The sequence below is a fragment of the Dendrobates tinctorius genome, unplaced genomic scaffold (assembly GCF_039654945.1).
Source record: "Dendrobates tinctorius isolate UK_male_01 unplaced genomic scaffold, ASM3965494v1 ptg000386l, whole genome shotgun sequence".
NCBI lineage: Eukaryota > Metazoa > Chordata > Amphibia > Anura > Dendrobatidae > Dendrobates > Dendrobates tinctorius.
Genome location: NW_027362052.1, coordinates 41819 through 64682, shown reverse-complemented (window position 1 = coordinate 64682; position 22864 = coordinate 41819). Strand labels below are relative to the sequence as shown.

General features: G+C 51.1%; 1 protein-coding gene across 1 annotated transcript in view; it reads right to left on the bottom strand.

Annotated features, from left to right (window-relative positions):
- Positions 1 to 19001, bottom strand: part of LOC141076070 (uncharacterized) — an 85359-nt gene extending 66358 nt beyond the window's left edge. The window contains exon 1 of the mRNA XM_073563308.1: positions 18823 to 19001. Coding sequence (XP_073419409.1) covers positions 18823 to 19001 — 179 coding nt within the window. The remainder of the gene's footprint in view (positions 1 to 18822) is intronic.
- Between the last annotated feature and the right edge of the window lie 3863 nt (positions 19002 to 22864).

The window sequence follows — 22864 nt, the reverse complement described above, 5'->3', positions numbered from 1 at the left end:
CGTACACTCCTGTATATATACACTCCTCCTCCTCCCCGTACACTCCTGTATATATACACTCCTCCTCCGTGTACACTCCTGTATATATGCACTCCTCCTCCGCGTACACTCCTGTATATATACACCCCTCCTCCGCGTACACTCCTGTATATATACACCCCTCCTCCTCCCCCATACACTCCTGTATATATACACTCCTCCTACTCTCCGTACACTCCTGTATATATATACACTCCTCCTACTCTCCGTACACTCCTGTATATAAACACTCCTCCTACTCTCCGTACACTCCTGTATATAAACACTCCTCCTCCTCCCCGTCCACTCCTGTATACACTCCTCCTCCCCGTACACTCCTGTATATATACACTCCTACTTCCCGTACACTCCTGTGTGTGTGTGTGTATATATATATATATATATATATATATATATATATATATATATATATATATATATATATATATATATATATACACACACACACACTCCTCCCCGTACACTCCTGTATATATACACTCCTTGTAACGGGGTCTTCTGTGCTATAATACCTCTTACATTACCACCCCGTTTCTCAGGAGGTTCACTCTGCTTTTCCTCACTTCTGAATGAAGGACGCTGGTTCAAAAGGCTTTGTAACATGGGAACATAAAAGATCACTACTACTCCATGTATTTCCAGTGTGACAACGTTTTACTCACCGGTCTCAGAATATACACTCACTGGCCACTTTATTAGGTACACCATGCTAGTAACGGGTTGGACCCCCTTTTGCCTTCAGAACTGCCTCAATTCTTCGTGGCAGAGATTCAACAAGGTGCTGGAAGCATTCCTCAGAGATTTTGGACCATATTGACATGATGGCATCACACAGTTGGCGCAGATTTGTCGGCTGCACATCCCTGATGCGAATCTCCCGTTCCACCACATCCCAAAGATGCTCTATTGGATTGAGATCTGGTGACTGAGGAGGCCATTTGAGTACAGTAAACTCATTGTCATGTTCAAGAAACCAATCTGAGATGATTCGAGCTTTATGACATGGCGCATTATCCTGCTGAAAGTAGCCATCAGATGTTGGGTACATTGTGGTCATAAAGGGATGGACATGGTCAGCAACAATACTCAGGTAGGCTGTGGCGTTGCAACGATGCTCAATTGGTACCAAGGGGCCCAAAGAGTGCCAAGAAAAAATTCCCCACACCATGACACCACCACCACCAGCCTGAACCGTTGATACAAGGCAGGATGGATCCATGCTTTCATGTTGTTTACGCCAAATTCTGACCCTACCATCCGAATGTCGCAGCAGAAATCGAGACTCATCAGACCAGGCAACGTTTTTCCAATCTTCTACTGTCCAATTTCGATGAGCTTGTGCAAATTGTAGCCTCAGTTTCCTGTTCTTAGCTGAGAGGAGTGGTACCCGGTGTGGTCTTCTGCTGCTGTAGCCCATCTGCCTCAAAGTTCGACGCACTGTGCGTTCAGAGATGCTCTTCTGCCTACCTTGGTTGTAACGGGTGGCAATTTGAGTCACTGTTGCCTTTCTATCAGCTCGAACCAGTCTGCCCATTCTCCTCTGACCTCTGGCATCAACATGGCATTTCCGGCCACAGAACTGCGGCTCACTGGATTTTTTTTCTTTTTCGGACCATTCTCTGTAAACCCTAGAGATGGTTGTGCGTGAAAATCCCAGTAGATCAGCAGTTTCTGAAATACTCAGACCAGCCCTTCTGGCACCAACAATCATGCCACGTTCAAAGGCACTCAAATCACCTTTCTTCCCCATACTGATGCTCGGTTTGAACTGCAGGAGATTGTCTTGACCATGTCTACATGCCTAAATGCACTGAGTTGCCGCCATGTGATTGGCTGATTAGAAATTAAGTCTTAACACACAGTTGGACAGGTGTACCTAATAAAGTGGCCAGTGAGTGTACATACATACAGAGGGCAGGACAATTCATGTGTGTCGGGCCAGTAGATAACAGGCTCCAATTAAGACGCCAGACGTACATTACAATAGCCGTGGGATTTACAAAGGTGGGGGGAGGTCAGAAGTGGGATATCTCGTTTACCTCTACTCAGGGGGTTGCAGCCGGTCGGTGGCTGCATTAAGGGCATACATCTCCTATTCGGGGTGCTGGGGGTTCTGTAACACGGCTCCCCCTTTTCAGCGACGCGATCGGCATACACAGTCTGATAGAAAACGGATCGGCTTGGGGATGACTGAAGTCTATGGGGTTGGTACAAGTTCCGTTTGTCGACTTAGTCCATCGGCATTACCATTTTGTTTGCCGGGTCTGTAGTGGATGGTGAAGTCTAGAGGTTGTAGGGCTAAACTCCACCGCAATAATCTGGCGTTGTCTCCAGAGACCAGATTAAGCCACACTAGGGGATTATGGTCCGTTAGGAGGGAAAACTGTCGTCCATACAAATATGGTTGTAACTTCTGGAGTGCCCATACTACTGCCAGGCACTCCATCTCGATGGCCGCATAGCTTACTTTGTGGGGCAGTAATTTCCGACTCAGATAAGCTACCGGGTGGTCTTGACCGTCCGGCCTGACGGCTCAGCAATGCCCCCAATACAAACATAGAAGCGTCTGTGTGAACAAGGAAATGTTTTGTTGGATCGAGTGCGGCCAATACCGGGGTATTTGTGAGGGCGTCCTTTAGCTGGCGGAAGGCTTCCTCACACTCGGGGGGGTCCAGGTTACCTGGTGGGGGAGGTTCTTACGGGTCAGATCAGTGACAGGCTTGGCTACGCTGCTGTAATTGGGGACAAATTTCCTATAATACCCTGCTGTCCCTAGAAACGCCATGACCTGGGTTTTAGTTCGTGGGGTGGGCCATTTGGCTATGGCCTCAATCTTGGCTGGTTCTGGTCGCTGTTTCCCACTTCCCACCCAATGTCCTAAATACTGAACCTCTGCTTTGCCCACGTGACACTTGTTGGGGTTCGAGGTGATTCCGGCCTTGTGGATCCTGTCCAATACTGTCTCTAGGTTATTTAGATGCTTATCTCATGTAGCGCTGTAGATGGCGATGTCATCCAGGTAGGCACAAGCATAGTCCTGGAGACCATCCAGAAGCCGGTCAGCCAGCCTCTGGAAGGTCGCAGGGGCATTCTTAATCCCGAATGGCATAACTCGAAGCTGGAATAAGCCGAACGGGGTGACAAATGCAGACTTGGGAATAGTGTAAGGACTTAGGGGGATCTGCCAATAGCCTTTGCATAGAACGATGGTGGTCAAATACTTTGCCCCCGCCAGCCGGTCTAACAACTCATCCACACGCGGCATGGGATACGCATCCGTCACCGCTTTCTCATTTAGCTTGCGATAGTCTACACAAAACCGGGTAGTCCCATCCTTCTTGGGCACTAACATTACGGGGGATGCCCAGGGACTGACTCTTCAATGACCCCTAAATGCAACATCTCTTGTCGCATCCCTTCTCGTACAGACTCAGGGACGCGGAAGGGGGGGTTGTCTCAGGGGGGTCTGATCCTGGGTCTCAACCTTGTGTTGAGCCAGGAGGGTGTACCCCGGTCTCTCTGAAAACATCATCTGTCGCTGCCTCAACAACTTTTTCTGCCTAGTTGGTTTTAACACCAGGACCTTCTGTCCTATCTCAAAGGTGCGTTCTCTGGCTCTCCGATCGTACCATACGCGCTGGCGCTGTTGGGCCGCCTGCATGTTCCCACGTACAGCCCGAATCAGCTCCTGTAGGTGGTCCCGGAATTCCAGCACATAGGGTACAATACATATCCCTTCTATGTTCCCTCCCCTTCCCAGTGTTCTCGTACTAAGTCTAGGGGTCCCCTTAGCCGCCTCCCGTATAACAGTTCGAATGGGGAGAACCCCGTGGATTCTTGGGGCACCTCCCCGATAGGCAAACAGGAGGTGTGGCAAGAATTTCTCCCAGTCCCTGTAGGTCCTAGAAAAAGTGCCAATGAGTTGTTTTAATGTTCCGTTAAAACGTTCACACAACCCATTGGTTTGTGGGTGGTGTTACGTGCTACAGAACCACTCAGCACCCAGAATATGTTGTGCAGTTATATGTATGTATAATAGGTTCTATGTGAGATGCATGTCCCTAATGCATCAGCCCACAGGCTGCGTCCCTGGGCCGAGGGGACACGATATTATCCTTTTGTCCGCCCTCCCCCCCATCTTTGTAATTCCCACAGTAAACATCGGCAGGCTCCGGCCACCTGCGGCTTTTGTAATGCATGTCTGGCCTGCCGCTTTTCTATTGGCCTGCCCTCTGTATCTGTGTGATATATTCTGTGTCCTGTGAGTAAAGTGTTGTCAGACTGGAAATACGTGGAGAAGCAGTGATATTTTATATGCGCCCATGTAACCAAGGAATTCCAGCCAGCATCATTCATTCAGACTCCAGCCAACGCAGAGCGGACCTCCGAAAACACAGGGTGGTACTGAAAGAGGTACCCCAGCTTGGGTAGACCCCGTTACAGGTGGTACGGGGCGCTTCTAATGGACTTCACGCCGCACAGCTTCCACAGGTGGTTGGTCACCTCTGCTGTAAACTGGGTACCCTGGTCCGAGATAACCTCCCGGGGAAATTCAACCCGTGAGGAAACCTGGAGCAGAGCAGCCGCCACTGTCTCTGCGAGTATGTTAGATAATGCAACCGCCTCTGGATACTGTGTGGCATTATCTACCACTGTCAATATATACTTTTTCCCTGACGGACTGGGTTTGGCTAACGGCTCTATCAGATCTACTGCTACTCGGCTAAATGGCTCCTCCACAATGGGGAGGTGGTGTAGTTTGGCCTTGCAGTGATCTCCCCTCTTGCCAATGCGCTGGCAACTGTCACAGGTCTGGCAGTACTGACGAACATCATAGGTTACCCCCGGCCAAAAGAAGTTTTGTGTCAGACCACGCCTGGTGCGACTGACGCCGAGGTGCCCTGCCAAGGGTATGTCATGAGAGATTCGCAGTAGCTCCTGCCTATACTTCTTGGGAACTACCAGCTGTCGTTTTATAGTGGGGCTCGTCCCTGTGTGGCGCTGCTCTGTAACCCGGTAGAGGAGTCCCTGATGCCATACAAACTGTTCCCCTTCCAGTACTCCTCTCCCCTCTTGTGCCTTCCCACGATACCCCTGTAATGTGGGATCCTCAAGTACCTCCCTTTTAAACTCAGCTCGAGCTTGTCTCCAGGTGGTCACAGGATAGGTCTCAGCCAGAGGGGTGACCGAGAATGTAGACAACATGGGCCCCAAGTCATTTCCCAGCAAGACTTCTGCAGGCAAATCCTCCATCAGGCCGACCTCAACAAGGCCATCCCCGACTCCCCAGTTCAGGTGAATCCTGGCAGTGGGCAGTTGATGTATGGCTCCTCCTGCTACATGGACGGCCACTGTCCGGTCCGTCTTCTCTTGGTCCCGGACGAGATGAGGCATCACAAGGGTCAAAGTTGCTCTGGAATCTCTTAGTCGCTGCATACATATCCCATTAACCCACACCGCCTGTCGATGTTGTTGTCGATTATCTGCCCGGGCTGCCTGCACGGGGTCTACTTCATGCAGCACTTCCTCCATCTCTTTCATCCACGGATTAGTCATAGCCCCCAATGCCGGGTCAGCTTCGCCCTGGTAGTAGTGTACAGCATCCCGGTTGACGGTAGCAGTTCCCGCCTTTGGCCATTGGGTACACTGAGTCCGGTTGGGACATTGTCTTTGCAGGTGGCCCAGCTGATGGCAGTTGTGGCATCGCACCCCAGGGGGACTCTGGTAAGCCGGGGTTTTAGCTGGTGCCCCGACAATCTTCTGTGGTTTAGGGGCCTCCAGACCCATGGGAGGGCCCTAGTGACAGTCTTTGATCCTGACAACTGAGACCTCCTGGCATCATGATGTTCATCGGCCAGACAAGCGGCCTCCTTAAGAGTCATTTGCCGTCTGTCCCGAAGCCATTCTTGTGTCTCGGGGTTTAGTCCAGTAAAGAATCGCTCTAACAAGAAGAGCTGGAGGACGTCCTCCTTAGTGGTTGCTTGGCTCCCTTGTACCCACTGTAGCAGTGACCGCCGTAGTTTACAGGTCCATTCAGCGTGGGTATCTGTTACCTGTTTTATAAGTCTGCGGAACTTTTGGCAGCATGCCTCTGGTGGCAGCACATAACGGGCCAAGATCACTTCTTTGACGCGCTCATAGTCCATGCAGTTCTCATCAGGTACCGTGCGCTAGGCGTCCGCTGCCCGGCCTGTCAGCTTGCTGGCCAGAACCTGAACCCAATCCTCCGGCTTCACTTGATGAAGGGCACACTGCCGCTCAAAGTCCTGCAGAAAGCCATAAATTTCTTCCTCTGCCTCCCCCAACTGTCGGAAGGCATTATACTGGATTTCTTTTGTGGCTTACTGCTGACGGTACCTGGGCGGAGGCCAGAGCTCCCCCTGCTCGCTGACTCTCCTCTCTCCGCTCTGCCATCTCCATCTTGGCTAGCGCTATCCTGGTCCACTCTGCCATCTCCATCTTGGCTAGCTCTATCCTGGTCCGCTCTGCCATCTTTTCCTTCAGATCAGTACGCACATCAGCCATCACCTCTCGTACGATCTCTACTGCAGGGTTTGGGCCATAGAACACCAGTCTGTTCTTTATCTCCCTCTGGAATTCAGTCTCTTCCATGTTCACATTGGGAGGCGCTGCACTTTAGTGTTCCATGATGGCTGCTATCAAATCCGCTTTTGCTTTGTTGCTGGCGATCAACCCTCGAGCTTCCACCATGTCTTTTAATGTATTCTTTTTTAAGTTCTGGTAGTTAGTTGTTTTCCATTCAGTCCTTTACTCCTATAGACGGGGTATCATATCCTGCTGTCTGCCACCAGTGTAACGGGGTCTTCTGTGCTGTAATACCTCTTACATTACCACCCCGTTTCTCAGGAGGTTCACACTGCTTTTCCTCACTTCTGAATGAAGGACGCTGGTTCGAAAGGCTTTGTAACATGGGAACATATAATAGATCACTGCTTCTCCACGTATTTCCAGTGTGACAAAATATTACTCAACGGTCTCAGAATATATATACCCATACAGAAGGCAGGACAATCTATATGTGTCGGGCCAGTAGATAACAGGCTCCAATTAAGACGCCAGACATATATTACAATAGCTGTGGGATTTACAAAAGTGGGGGGAGGTCAGAAGTGGTATATCTTGTTTACCTCTGCCCAGGGGGTCGCAGCCGGACGGTTGCTGCATTAAGGGCATACATCTCCTATTCAGGGTGCAGGGGGGTTCTGTAACACTCCTCCTCCCCGTACACTCCTGTATATATACACTCCTCCTCCCCGTATATTCCTGTATATACACACTCCTCCTCCTTCCCGTATATTCCTGTATATATACACTCCTCCTCCTCCCCGTACACTCCAGTATATATACACTCCTCCTCCTCCCCGTACACTCCTGTATATATACACTCCTCCTCCCCGTATATTCCTGTATATATACACTCCTCCTCCTCGTACACTTCTGTATATATACACACTCCCCACCCTCCCCGTACACTCCTGTATATATACACGCCTCCTCTTCCCCATACACTCCTGCATATATACACTCCTACTCCTCCCCGTACACTCGACTATATATACACTCCTCCTCATCCCCGTACACTCCTGCATATATACACTCCTCCTCCTCCTCGTACACTCCTGTATATATACTGTAATGTAAAATGTCTATAAAGTATCATGTTTCTAGAACCTTCTAGAAATCTCCCACTTTACTCTGATGAGAAATTCAGCCTGTGAGCTCCAACAGCTTCCCTCCTTCCCCCTCCTTAAAAGCTTCTCCCTGTACACTCCTGTATATATACACTCCTCCTCCTCCCTGTACACTCCTGTAAATATAAATTCCTCCTCCCCGTACACTCCTGTAAATATAAATTCCTCCTCCTCCTCCTCCCCGTACACTCCAGTATATATACACTCCTCCTCCCCGTACACTCCTGTGTATATACACTCCTCCTCCCCGTACACTCCTGTGTATATACACTCCTCCTCCTCCCCATAAACTCCAGTATATATACACACTCCTCCTCCTCCTCCCTGTAAACTCCAGTATATATACACTCCTCCTCCTCCCCGTACACTCCTGTATATATACACTCCTCCTCCCCGTAAACTCCAGTATACATACACTCCTCCTCCTCCCCGTAAACTCCAGTATATATACACTCCTCCTCCCCATACACTCCTGTATATATACACACTCCTCCTCCCCGTACACTCCTGTATATATACACTCCTCCTCCTCCTCCCCGTAAACTCCAGTATATATACACATTCCTCCTCCTCCCCGTACACTCCTGTATATACACACTCCTCCTCCCCGTACACTCCAGTATATACACACTCCTCCTCCCCGTACACTCCAGTATATACACACTCCTCCTCCTCCCCGTACACTCCTGTATATACACACTCCTACTCCTACCCGTACACTCCTGTATATACACACTCCTCCTCCTACACTCCTGTATATACACACTCCTCCCCGTACACTCCTGTATATATACACTCCTCCTCCTCGTACACTCCTGTATATATACACTCCTCCTCCTCCCCGTACACTCCTGTATATATACACTCCTCCTCCTCCTCCCCGTACACTCCTGTATATATACACTCCTCCTCCTCCTCCCCGTAAACTCCAGTATATATACATTCCTCCTCCCCGTACACTCCTGTATATACACACTCCTCCTCCCCGTACACTCCTGTATATACACACTCCTCCTCCCCGTACACTCCTGTATATACACTCCTCCTCCCCGTACACTCCTGTATATACACACTCCTCCTCCCCGTACACTCCTGTATATACACACTCCTCCTCCCCGTACACTCCTGTATATATACACTCCTCCTCCTCCCCGTACACTCCTGTATATATACACTCCTCCTCCTCCCCGTACACTCCTGTATATATACACTCCTCCTCCTCCCCGTACACTCCTGTATATATACACTCCTCCTCCTCCCCGTACACTCCAGTATATATACATTCCTCCTCCTCCCCGTACACTCCTGTATATACACACTCCTCTTCCCTGTACACTCCAGTATATACACACTCCTCCTCCCCGTACACTCCAGTATATACACACTCCTCCTCCTCCCCGTACACTCCTGTATATATACACTCCTCCTCCTCCCCGTACACTCCTGTATATAAACACTCCTCCTCCTCCCCGTACACTCCTGTATATATACACTCCTCCTCCTCCTCCCCGTAAACTCCTGTATATATACACTCCTCCTCCTCCTCCCCGTAAACTCCAGTATATATACACTCCTCCTCCTCCTCCCCGTAAACTCCAGTATATACACACTCCTCCTCCCCGTACACTCCAGTATATACACACTCCTCCTCCCCGTACACTCCAGTATATACACACTCCTCCTCCTACCCGTACACTCCAGTATATACACACTCCTCACCCTACCCGTACACTCCAGTATATACACACTCCTCCTACACTCCTGTATATACACACTCCTCCTCCTCCCCGTACACTCCTGTATATATACACTCCTCCTCCTCGTACACTCGTGTATATATACACTCCTCCTCCTCCTCCCCGTACACTCCTTTATATATACACTCCTCCTCCTCCTCCTCCTCGTACACTCCTGTATATATACACTCCTCCTCCTCCCCGTAAACTCCAGTATATATACATTCCTCCTCCTCCCCGTACACTCCTGTATATACACACTCCTCTTCCCTGTACACTCCAGTATATACACACTCCTCCTCCTCCCCGTACACTCCTGTATATACACACTCCTCCTCCTCCCCGTACACTCCTGTATATACACACTCCTCCTCCTCCCCGTACACTCCTGTATATACACACTCCTCCTCCTCCCCGTACACTCCTGTATATACACACTCCTCCTCCTCCCCGTACACTCCTGTATATACACACTCCTCCTCCTCCCCGTACACTCCTGTATATACACACTCCTCCTCCTCCCCGTACACTCCTGTATATACACACTCCTCCTCGTACACTCCTGTATATACACACTCCTCCTCGTACACTCCTGTATATATACACTCCTCCTCGTACACTCCTGTATATATACACTCCTCCTCGTACACTCCTGTATATATACACTCCTCCTCCTCCTCCTCGTACACTCCTGCATATATACACTCCTCCTCCTCCTCCCCGTACACTCCTGCATATATACACTCCTCCTCCTCCCCGTACACTCCTGTATATATATACACTCCTCCTCCTCCTCCCCCCCGTACACTCCTGTATATATACACTCCTCCTCCTCCTCCCCGTACACTCCTGTATATATACACTCCTCCTCCTCCTCCCCGTACACTCCTGTATATATACACTCCTCCTCCTCCTCCCCGTACACTCCTGTATATATACACTCCTGTATATATACACTCCTCCTCCTCCCCGTACACTCCTGTATATATACACTCCTCCTCCTCCTCCCCGTACACTCCTGTATATATACACTCCTCCTCCTCCTCCCCGTACACTCCTGTATATATACACTCCTCCTCCTCCTCCCCGCACACTCCTGTATATATACACTCCTCCTCCTCCTCCCCGTACACTCCTGTATATATACACTCCTCCTCCTCCTCCCCGTACACTCCTGTATATATACACTCCTCCTCCTCCTCCCCGTACACTCCTGTATATATACACTCCTCCTCCTCCTCCCCGTACACTCCTGTATATATACACTCCTCCTCCTCCTCCCCGTACACTCCTGTATATATACACTCCTCCTCCTCCTCCCCGTACACTCCTGTATATATACACTCCTCCTCCTCGTACACTCCTGTATATACACTCCTCCTCCTCGTACACTCCTGTATATATACACTCCTCCTCCTCCTCCTCCTCCCCGTACACTCCTGTATATATACACTCCTCCTCCTCCTCCCCGTACACTCCTGTATATATACACTCCTCCTCCTCCTCCCCGTACACTCCTGTATATATACACTCCTCCTCCTCCTCCTCCCCGTACACTCCTGTATATATACACTCCTCCTCCTCCTCCTCCCCGTACACTCCTGTATATATACACTCCTCCTCCTCCCCGTACACTCCTGTATATATACACTCCTCCTCCTCCTCCCCGTACACTCCTGTATATATACACTCCTCCTCCTCCTCCCCGTACACTCCTGTATATATACACTCCTCCTCCTCCTCCCCGTACACTCCTGTATATATACACTCCTCCTCCTCCTCCCCGTACACTCCTGTATATATACACTCCTCCTCCTCCTCCCCGTACACTCCTGTATATATACACTCCTCCTCCTCCTCCCCGTACACTCCTGTATATATACACTCCTCCTCCCCGTACACTCCTGTATATATACACTCCTCCTCCCCGTACACTCCTGTATATATACACTCCTCCTCCCCGTACACTCCTGTATATATACACTCCTCCTCCCCGTACACTCCTGTATATATACACTCCTCCTCCTCCTCCTCCCCGTACACTCCTGTATATATACACTCCTCCTCCTCCTCCCCGTACACTCCTGTATATATACACTCCTCCTCCTCCTCCTCCCCGTACACTCCTGTATATATACACTCCTCCTCCTCCCCGTACACTCCTGTACATATACACTCCTCCTCCTCCTCCCCGTACACTCCTGTATATATACACTCCTCCTCCTCCTCCCCGTACACTCCTGTATATATACACTCCTCCTCCTCCTCCCCGTACACTCCTGTATATATACACTCCTCCTCCTCCCCGTACACTACTGTATATATACACTCCTCCTCCTCCTCCTCCCCGTACACTCCTGTATATATACACTCCTCCTCCTCCTCCCCGTACACTCCTGTATATATACACTCCTCCTCCTCCTCCTCCTCCCCGTACACTCCTGTATATATACACTCTTCCTCCTCCTCCTCCTCCCCGTACACTCCTGTATATATACACTCCTCCTCCTCCTCCTCCTCCTCCTCCCCGTACACACCTGTATATATACACTCCTCCTCCTCCTCCTCCCCGTACACTCCTGTATATATACACTCCTCCTCCTCCTCCTCCTCCTCCTCCCCGTACACTCCTGTATATATACACTCCTCCTCCTCCCCGTACACTCCTGTATATATACACTCCTCCTCCTCCTCCTCCTCCCCGTACACTCCTGTATATATACACTCCTCCTCCTCCTCCTCCTCCCCGTACACTCCTGTATATATACACTCCTCCTCCTCCTCCCCGTACACTCCTGTATATATACACTCCTCCTCCTCCTCCCCGTACACTCCTGTATATATACACTCCTCCTCCTCCCCGTACACTCCTGTATATATACACTCCTCCTCCTCCCCGTACACTCCTGTATATATACACTCCTCCTCCTCCCCGTACACTCCTGTATATATACACTCCTCCTCCTCCCCGTACACTCCTGTATATATACACTCCTCCTCCTCCCCGTACACTCCTGTATATATACACTCCTCCTCCTCCCCGTACACTCCTGTATATATACACTCCTCCTCCTCCCCGTACACTCCTGTATATATACACTCCTCCTCCTCCCCGTACACTCCTGTATATATACACTCCTCCTCCTCCTCCTCCCCGTACACTCCTGTATATATACACTCCTCCTCCTCCTCCTCCTCCCCGTACACTCCTGTATATATACACTCCTCCTCCTCCTCCTCCCCGTACACTCCTGTATATATACACTCCTCCTCCTCCTCCCCGTACACTCCTGTATATATACACTCCTCCTCCTCCTCCCCGTACACTCCTGTATATATACACTCCTCCTCCTCCTCCTCCTCCCCGTACACTCCTGTATATATACACTCCTCCTCCTCCTCCTCCTCCTCCTCCCCGTACACTCCTGTATATATACACTCCTCCTCCTCCTCCTCCCCGTACACTCCTGTATATATACACTCCTCCTCCTCCTCCTCCCCGTACACTCCTGTATATATACACTCCTCCTCCTCCTCCCCGTACACTCCTGTATATATACACTCCTCCTCCTCCTCCTCCTCCCCGTACACTCCTGTATATATACACTCTTCCTCCTCCTCCTCCTCCCCGTACACTCCTGTATATATACACTCCTCCTCCTCCTCCTCCTCCTCCTCCCCGTACACACCTGTATATATACACTCCTCCTCCTCCTCCTCCCCGTACACTCCTGTATATATACACTCCTCCTCCTCCTCCTCCTCCTCCTCCTCCCCGTACACTCCTGTATATATACACTCCTCCTCCTCCCCGTACACTCCTGTATATATACACTCCTCCTCCTCCTCCTCCTCCCCGTACACTCCTGTATATATACACTCCTCCTCCTCCTCCCCGTACACTCCTGTATATATACACTCCTCCTCCTCCTCCCCGTACACTCCTGTATATATACACTCCTCCTCCTCCTCCCCGTACACTCCTGTATATATACACTCCTCCTCCTCCCCGTACACTCCTGTATATATACACTCCTCCTCCTCCCCGTACACTCCTGTATATATACACTCCTCCTCCTCCCCGTACACTCCTGTATATATACACTCCTCCTCCTCCCCGTACACTCCTGTATATATACACTCCTCCTCCTCCCCGTACACTCCTGTATATATACACTCCTCCTCCTCCTCCTCCCCGTACACTCCTGTATATATACACTCCTCCTCCTCCTCCTCCTCCCCGTACACTCCTGTATATATACACTCCTCCTCCTCCTCTTCCCCGTACACTCCTGTATATATACACTCCTCCTCCTCCTCCCCGTACACTCCTGTATATATACACTCCTCCTCCTCCTCCCCGTACACTCCTGTATATATACACTCCTCCTCCTCCTCCCCGTACACTCCTGTATATATACACTCCTCCTCCTCCCCGTACACTCCTGTATATATACACTCCTCCTCCTCCTCCTCCTCCCCGTACACTCCTGTATATATACACTCCTCCTCCTCCTCCTCCCCGTACACTCCTGTATATATACACTCCTCCTCCTCCTCCTCCTCCCCGTACACTCCTGTATATATACACTCCTCCTCCTCCTCCTCCTCCCCGTACACTCCTGTATATATACACTCCTCCTCCTCCTCCTCCTCCTCCCCGTACACTCCTGTATATATACACTCCTCCTCCCCGTACACTCCTGTATATATACACTCCTCCTCCCCGTACACTCCTGTATATATACACTCCTCCTCCCCGTACACTCCTGTATATATACACTCCTCCTCCCCGTACACTCCTGTATATATACACTCCTCCTCCCCGTACACTCCTGTATATATACACTCCTCCTCCCCGTACACTCCTGTATATATACACTCCTCCTCCCCGTACACTCCTGTATATATACACTCCTCCTCCCCGTACACTCCTGTATATATACACTCCTCCTCCCCGTACACTCCTGTATATATACACTCCTCCTCCCCGTACACTCCTGTATATATACACTCCTCCTCCCCGTACACTCCTGTATATATACACTCCTCCTCCCCGTACACTCCTGTATATATACACTCCTCCTCCCCGTACACTCCTGTATATATACACTCCTCCTCCCCGTACACTCCTGTATATATACACTCCTCCTCCCCGTACACTCCTGTATATATACACTCCTCCTCCCCGTACACTCCTGTATATATACACTCCTCCTCCCCGTACACTCCTGTATATATACACTCCTCCTCCCCGTACACTCCTGTATATATACACTCCTCCTCCCCGTACACTCCTGTATATATACACTCCTCCTCCCCGTACACTCCTGTATATATACACTCCTCCTCCCCGTACACTCCTGTATATATACACTCCTCCTCCCCGTACACTCCTGTATATATACACTCCTCCTCCCCGTACACTCCTGTATATATACACTCCTCCTCCCCGTACACTCCTGTATATATACACTCCTCCTCCCCGTACACTCCTGTATATATACACTCCTCCTCCCCGTACACTCCTGTATATATACACTCCTCCTCCTCCTCCCCGTACACTCCTGTATATATACACTCCTCCTCCTCCCCGTACACTCCTGTATATATACACTCTTGTATATATACACTCCTCCTCCCCGTACACTCCTGTATATATACACTCCTCCTCCTCCTCCCCGTACACTCCTGTATATACACTCCTCCTCCTCCCCGTACACTCCTGTATATATACACTCCTCCTCCTCCCCGTACACTCCTGTATATATACACTCCTCCTCCTCCCCGTACACTCCTGTATATACACTCCTCCTCCCCGTACACTCCTGTATATATACACTCCTCCTCCTCCTCCCCGTACACTCCTGTATATATACACTCCTCCTCCTCGTACACTCCTGTATATATACACTCCTCCTCCCCGTACACTCCTGTATATATACACTCCTCCTCCTCCTCCTCCTCCTCCCCGTACACTCCTGTATATATACACTCCTCCTCCTCCCCGTACACTCCTGTATATATACACTCCTCCTCCTCCTCCTCCTCCCCGTACACTCCTGTATATACACACTCCTCCTCCTCCTCCCCGTACACTCCTGTATATATACACTCCTCCTCCTCCTCCTCCCCGTACACTCCTGTATATATACACTCCTCCTCCTCCTCCCCGTACACTCCTGTATATATACACTCCTCCTCCTCCCCGTACACTCCTGTATATATACACTCCTCCTCCTCCCCGTACACTCCTGTATATATACACTCCTCCTCCTCCCCGTACACTCCTGTATATATACACTCCTCCTCCTCCCCGTACACTCCTGTATATATACACTCCTCCTCCTCCCCGTACACTCCTGTATATATACACTCCTCCTCCTCCTCCTCCCCGTACACTCCTGTATATATACACTCCTCCTCCTCCTCCTCCCCGTACACTCCTGTATATATACACTCCTCCTCCTCCTCCTCCCCGTACACTCCTGTATATATACACTCCTCCTCCTCCTCCTCCCCGTACACTCCTGTATATATACACTCCTCCTCCTCCTCCCCGTACACTCCTGTATATATACACTCCTCCTCCTCCTCCCCGTACACTCCTGTATATATACACTCCTCCTCCTCCTCCCCGTACACTCCTGTATATATACACTCCTCCTCCTCCCCGTACACTCCTGTATATATACACTCCTCCTCCTCCCCGTACACTCCTGTATATATACACTCCTCCTCCTCCCCGTACACTCCTGTATATATACACTCCTCCTCGTACACTCCTGTATATATACACTCCTCCTCCTCCTCCTCCCCGTACACTCCTGTATATATACACTCCTCCTCCTCCTCCCCGTACACTCCTGTATATATACACTCCTCCTCCTCCTCCCCGTACACTCCTGTATATATACACTCCTCCTCCTCCTCCTCCTCCCCGTACACTCCTGTATATATACACTCCTCCTCCTCCTCCTCCCCGTACACTCCTGTATATATACACTCCTCCTCCTCCCCGTACACTCCTGTATATATACACTCCTCCTCCTCCTCCTCCCCGTACACTCCTGTATATATACACTCCTCCTCCCCGTACACTCCTGTATATATACACTCCTCCTCCCCGTACACTCCTGTATATATACACTCCTCCTCCTCCCCGTACACTCCTGTATATATACACTCCTCCTCCTCCTCCCCGTACACTCCTGTATATATACACTCCTCCTCCTCCTCCCCGTACACTCCTGTATATATACACTCCTCCTCCTCCTCCCCGTACACTCCTGTATATATACACTCCTCCTCCTCCTCCCCGTACACTCCTGTATATATACACTCCTCCTCCTCCTCCCCGTACACTCCTGTATATATACACTCCTCCTCCCCGTACACTCCTGTATATATACACTCCTCCTCCCCGTACACTCCTGTATATATACACTCCTCCTCCCCGTACACTCCTGTATATATACACTCCTCCTCCCCGTACACTCCTGTATATATACACTCCTCCTCCCCGTACACTCCTGTATACACTCCTCCTCCTCCTCCCCGTACACTCCTGTATACACTCCTCCTCCTCCTCCCCGTACACTCCTGTATATATACACTCCTCCTCCTCCTCCCCGTACACTCCTGTATATATACACTCCTCCTCCTCCTCCCCGTACACTCCTGTATATATACACTCCTCCTCCTCCTCCCCGTACACTCCTGTATATACACTCCTCCTCCTCCTCCCCGTACACTCCTGTATATACACTCCTCCTCCTCCTCCCCGTACACTCCTGTATATACACTCCTCCTCCTCCTCCCCGTACACTCCTGTATATACACTCCTCCTCCTCCTCCCCGTACACTCCTGTATATATACACTCCTCCTCCTCCTCCCCGTACACTCCTGTATATATACACTCCTCCTCCTCCTCCCCGTACACTCCTGTATATATACACTCCTCCTCCTCCTCCCCGTACACTCCTGTATATATACACTCCTCCTCCTCCTCCCCGTACACTCCTGTATATATACACTCCTCCTCCTCCTCCCCGTACACTCCTGTATATATACACTCCTCCTCCTCCTCCCCGTACACTCCTGTATATATACACTCCTCCTCCTCCTCCCCGTACACTCCTGTATATATACACTCCTCCTCCTCCTCCCCGTACACTCCTGTATATATACACTCCTCCTCCGTGTACACTCCTGTATATATACACTCCTCCTCCGTGTACACTCCTGTATATATACACTCCTCCTCCGTGTACACTCCTGTATATATACACTCCTCCTCCGTGTACACTCCTGTATATATACACTCCTCCTCCGTGTACACTCCTGTATATATACACTCCTCCTCCGTGTACACTCCTGTATATATACACTCCTCCTCCGTGTACACTCCTGTATATATACACTCCTCCTCCGTGTACACTCCTGTATATATACACTCCTCCTCCCCGTACACTCCTGTATATATACACTCCTCCTCCCCGTACACTCCTGTATATATACACTCCTCCTCCTCCCCGTACACTCCTGTATATATACACTCCTCCTCCTCCCCGTACACTCCTGTATATATACACTCCTCCTCCTCCCCGTACACTCCTGTATATATACACTCTTGTATATATACACTCCTCCTCCCCGTACACTCCTGTATATATACACTCCTCCTCCTCCTCCCCGTACATTCTTGTATATACACTCCTCCTCCTCCCCGTACACTCCTGTATATACACTCCTCCTCCTCCCCGTACACTCCTGTATATATACACTCCTCCTCCTCCTCCCCGTACACTCCTGTATATATACACTCCTCCTCCTCCTCCCCGTACACTCCTGTATATTTACACTCCTCCTCCTCCTCCCCGTACACTCCTGTATATACACTCCTCCTCCTCCCCGTACACTCCTGTATATATACACCTCCTCCTCCCCGTACACTCCTGTATATATACACTCCTCCTCCTCCTCCCCGTACACTCCTGTATATATACACTCCTCCTCCTCCTCCCCGTACACTCCTGTATATATACACTCCTCCTCCTCCTCCCCGTACACTCCTGTATATATACACTCCTCCTCCTCCTCCCCGTACACTCCTGTATATACACTCCTCCTCCTCCCCGTACACTCCTGTATATACACTCCTCCTCCTCCTCCTCCCCGTACACTCCTGTATATATACACTCCTCCTCCTCCCCGTACACTCCAGTATATATACACTCCTCCTCCTCCCCGTACACTCCTGTATATATACACTCCTCCTCCTCCCCGTACACTCCTGTATATACACACTCCTCCTCCTCCCCGTACATGTCACCTGTAGAGATGGACGGTCACCTCTCCCTCCACCTCCTCCTCCTCTCTCCCGTCGTTCTCCGCCTCCTGCACCCGCTGGTACCGGACCTCCTGCAGCCGCACTGCGCTCATCTCGCCGTCTCCCGGGGTGTGCGCGTCCACACGTGATGCTGCGCTCCCGGCAACCACCGCACCTGTCATACCGGAAGAAGGGAGACCACGCCCCCACCTGTAGGATCCGCCCCTCAGGTGAAGTACTCGGCCTGTGCTGTGAGAACTCGTCAGGCTGAGACATGGTGTAATGATCCGTATAGTGCAGGTCCCCACTGTGCCCCTATAGTAAGTGAGCCCCATAATAACCGTGACCCCCACTGTGCCCCCATAATAAGAGACCCCGATATTACCTGTGACCCCATAGTGCCCTCAAGTGACCCCCATAATAACAGTGACCCCCACAGTGCCCCCATAATAAGTGACCTCCATAATAACCGTGACCCCCACAGTGCCCCCATAATAAGTGACCCCCATAATAACTAACCCCCACAGTGCCCCCATAACTGACCTCCATAGTAACAGTGACCCCCACAGTGCCCCAATAATAACCGTGACCCCACAGTGCACCCATAATAAGTGACCTCCTTAATAACCGTGACCCCCACAGTGCCCCCTTAATAAGAGACCCCCATATTACCTGTGTCCCATAGTGCCCTCAAGTGACCCCCATAATAACAGTGACCCCCACAGTGCAGCCATAAGTGACCTTCATAGTAACAATGACTCCCACTGTGCCCCAATAATAACCGTGACCCCACAGTGCACCCATAATAAGTGACCTCCTTAATAACCGTGACCCCCACAGTGCCCCCTTAATAAGAGACCCCCATATTACCTGTGTCCCATAGTGCCCTCAAGTGACCCCCATAATAACAGTGACCCCCACAGTGCCCCATAAGTGACCTTCATAGTAACAATGACTCCCACTGTGCCCCATTAAAAACCGTGACCCCCACAGTGCCCCCATAATAACCGTGACCCCACAGTGCACCCATAATAAGTGACCTCCTTAATAACCGTGACCCCCACAGTGCCCCCTTAATAAGAGACCCCCATATTACCTGTGTCCCATAGTGCCCTCAAGTGACCCCCATAATAACAGTGACCCCCACAGTGCCCCATAAGTGACCTTCATAGTAACAATGACTCCCACTGTGCCCCATTAAAAACCGTGACCCCCACAGTGCCCCCATAATAACCGTGACCCCACAGTGCACCCATAATAAGTGACCTCCTTAATAACCGTGACCCCCACAGTGCCCCCTTAATAAGAGACCCCCATATTACCTGTGTCCCATAGTGCCCTCAAGTGACCCCCATAATAACAGTGACCCCCACAGTGCCCCATAAGTGACCTTCATAGTAACAATGACTCCCACTGTGCCCCAATAAAAACCGTGACCCCCACAGTGCCCCCATAAGTGAGTCCCATAATAACCGTGACCGCCACATTGCCCTCATAATAAGTGACCCCCATAATAGCCGTGACCCCCACAGTGCCCCCATAATAGCCGTGACCTCCACAGAGCCCCCGTAATAAGTGTTCCCCATAATAGTCGCGACCCCCACAGAGCCCCCATAATTAGTGACCCCATAAGAAACGTGACCCCAACAGTGCCCTCATAAGTGACCCCATAATAACAGTGACCCCAACAGTGCCCACATAATAGCCATGACCCCTACAGTGCCCGCATAATAAGTGACCCCCATAATACCTTTGACCCCCACAGTTCCCCCATAATAAGTGAACCCCATAATAGCCGTGACCCCACAGAGTTCCCATAAGTGACCCCCATAATAGCCGTGACCCCCCCACAGCGCCCCCATATTAACCGTGACCCCCGCAGGACCCCCATATTAACCGTGACCCCCACAGGGCCCCCATAATAACCGTGACCCCCACAGGGCCCCATAATAACCGTGACCCCCACAGGGCCCCCATAACAGTGACCCCCACAGAGCCCCCATAACCGTGACCCCCACAGTGCCCCCATAGTAACCGTGACCCCCACAGTGCCCCCATAATAACCGTGACCCCCACAGTGCCCCCATAGTAACCGTGACCCCCACAGTGCCCCCATAATAACCGTGACCCCCACAGTGCCCCCATAATAACCGTGACCCCCACAGTGCCCCCATAATAACCGTGACCCCCACAGTGCCCCCATAATAACCGTGACCCCCACAGTGCCCCCATAGTAACCGTGACCCCCACAGTGCCCCCATAATAACCGTGACCCCCACAGTGCCCCCATAATAACCGTGACCCCCACAGTGCCCCCATAATAACCGTGACCCCCACAGTGCCCCCATAGTAACCGTGACCCCCACAGTGCCCCCGTAATAACCGTGACCCCCACAGTGCCCCCATAATAACCGTGACCCCCACAGTGCCCCCATAATAACCGTGACCCCCACAGTGCCCCCATAGTAACCGTGACCCCCACAGTGCCCCCATAATAACCGTGACCCCCACAGTGCCCCCATAATAACCATGACCCCCACAGTGCCCCCATTATAACCGTGACCCCCACAGTGCGCCCATAGTAACCATGACCCCCACAGTGTCCCCATAATAACTGTGACCCCCACAGTGCCCCCATAATAACCATGACCCCCACAGTGTCCCCATAATAACTGTGACCCCCACAGTGCTTTTTACAAGGTTGGACTTTTTTGTTTGAGCAAAAAGCAATTGTTGAAGGGTGAGAAGAAAAACCTGTTTAATGAGGAGTAGTCGGAGTGACGTTGAGGGGTGAGGATTTAGGCTGAGGTCCTGGAGCCATGCCTGGATGGCCGGTGGAGTTTTGGAGATCAGTTTCCGGCTGGGCTGGATCCCCCTGCTATGGTTGAGGGAATTATCGTCTCGCTTTCACTGACTTTTTTAAGGATTGTTGGTCCTGGATACATGGCCATCCTTTGTGTTTTATGTCATCTGATGGTGACTACAGACAAGACTGACGAGAGAGGCAAAATCTGTGGGCCAACCAAAAGTTTGGAGACAGTGAGTATCGCTTGGACTGGGGGCTGTGGGACTATCGGCCCTGGGGAGGGGCGTTTGGGGGCTGTGGGACTATCGGCCCTGGGGAGGGGCGTTTGGGGGCTGTGGGACTATCGGCCCTGGGTAGGGGCGTTTGGGGGCTGTGGGACTATCGGCCCTGGGTAGGGGCGTTTGGGGCCTGTGGGACTATTGGCTCTGGGGAGGGGATCTTGTGTATTGAGGACATTGTATGGATGCATCGTTAACTTGCCTATGTGATTATTACACCCCACAACCGCAGATCTTCACAGGGGAAAAAAAGATGTAATTTTCCTAGAGATCCCCTTTTGTCTGTTGGTGGGAGCATCATTCGTTGTCTGCAGGGCCACCATCACCACATTACTGTCCTGACTGGCATCTGGGGCCCGATGAGCAGAGGGGGCCCGTCTCTTCTGCTCACCGGGCCCTAGCAGCAGGATTCTGCCGCTGCAGTAACCGAACCTGCGTCCGAGATGCAGGTTCAGTTAAACCCTATTGCCTTGCGGACCCGCTCACATCACCGGCGTATGACATGACGGTGTTGAAAGCGGCAAGCCGCAATATGTTTCAACGGCAGGATGGAGATACATGGTGCAGGATCATGGGGCAGGGTGGAGATACATGGTGCAGGATCATGGGGCAGGATGGAGATACATGGTCCATGTGACATGGGGCAGGATGTAGACACATGGTGCAGGATCATGGGGCAGGGTGGGGATACATGGGGCAGGATCATGGGGCAGGATGGAGATATATGGTCCATGTGACATGGGGCAGGATGTAAACACATGGTGTTGGATCATGGAACAGGGTGGAGACAGATGGGGCAGGATAGAGTCAAATGGGGCAGGAACATGGGGTATGATGGAGACACATGGTCCATGTGACATGGGGAAGAATGGAGACAGATGGGGCAGGATCATGGGGCAGGATGAAGATACATGGTCCATGTGACATGGGACAAAATGGAGACAGATGGTGCAGGATCGAT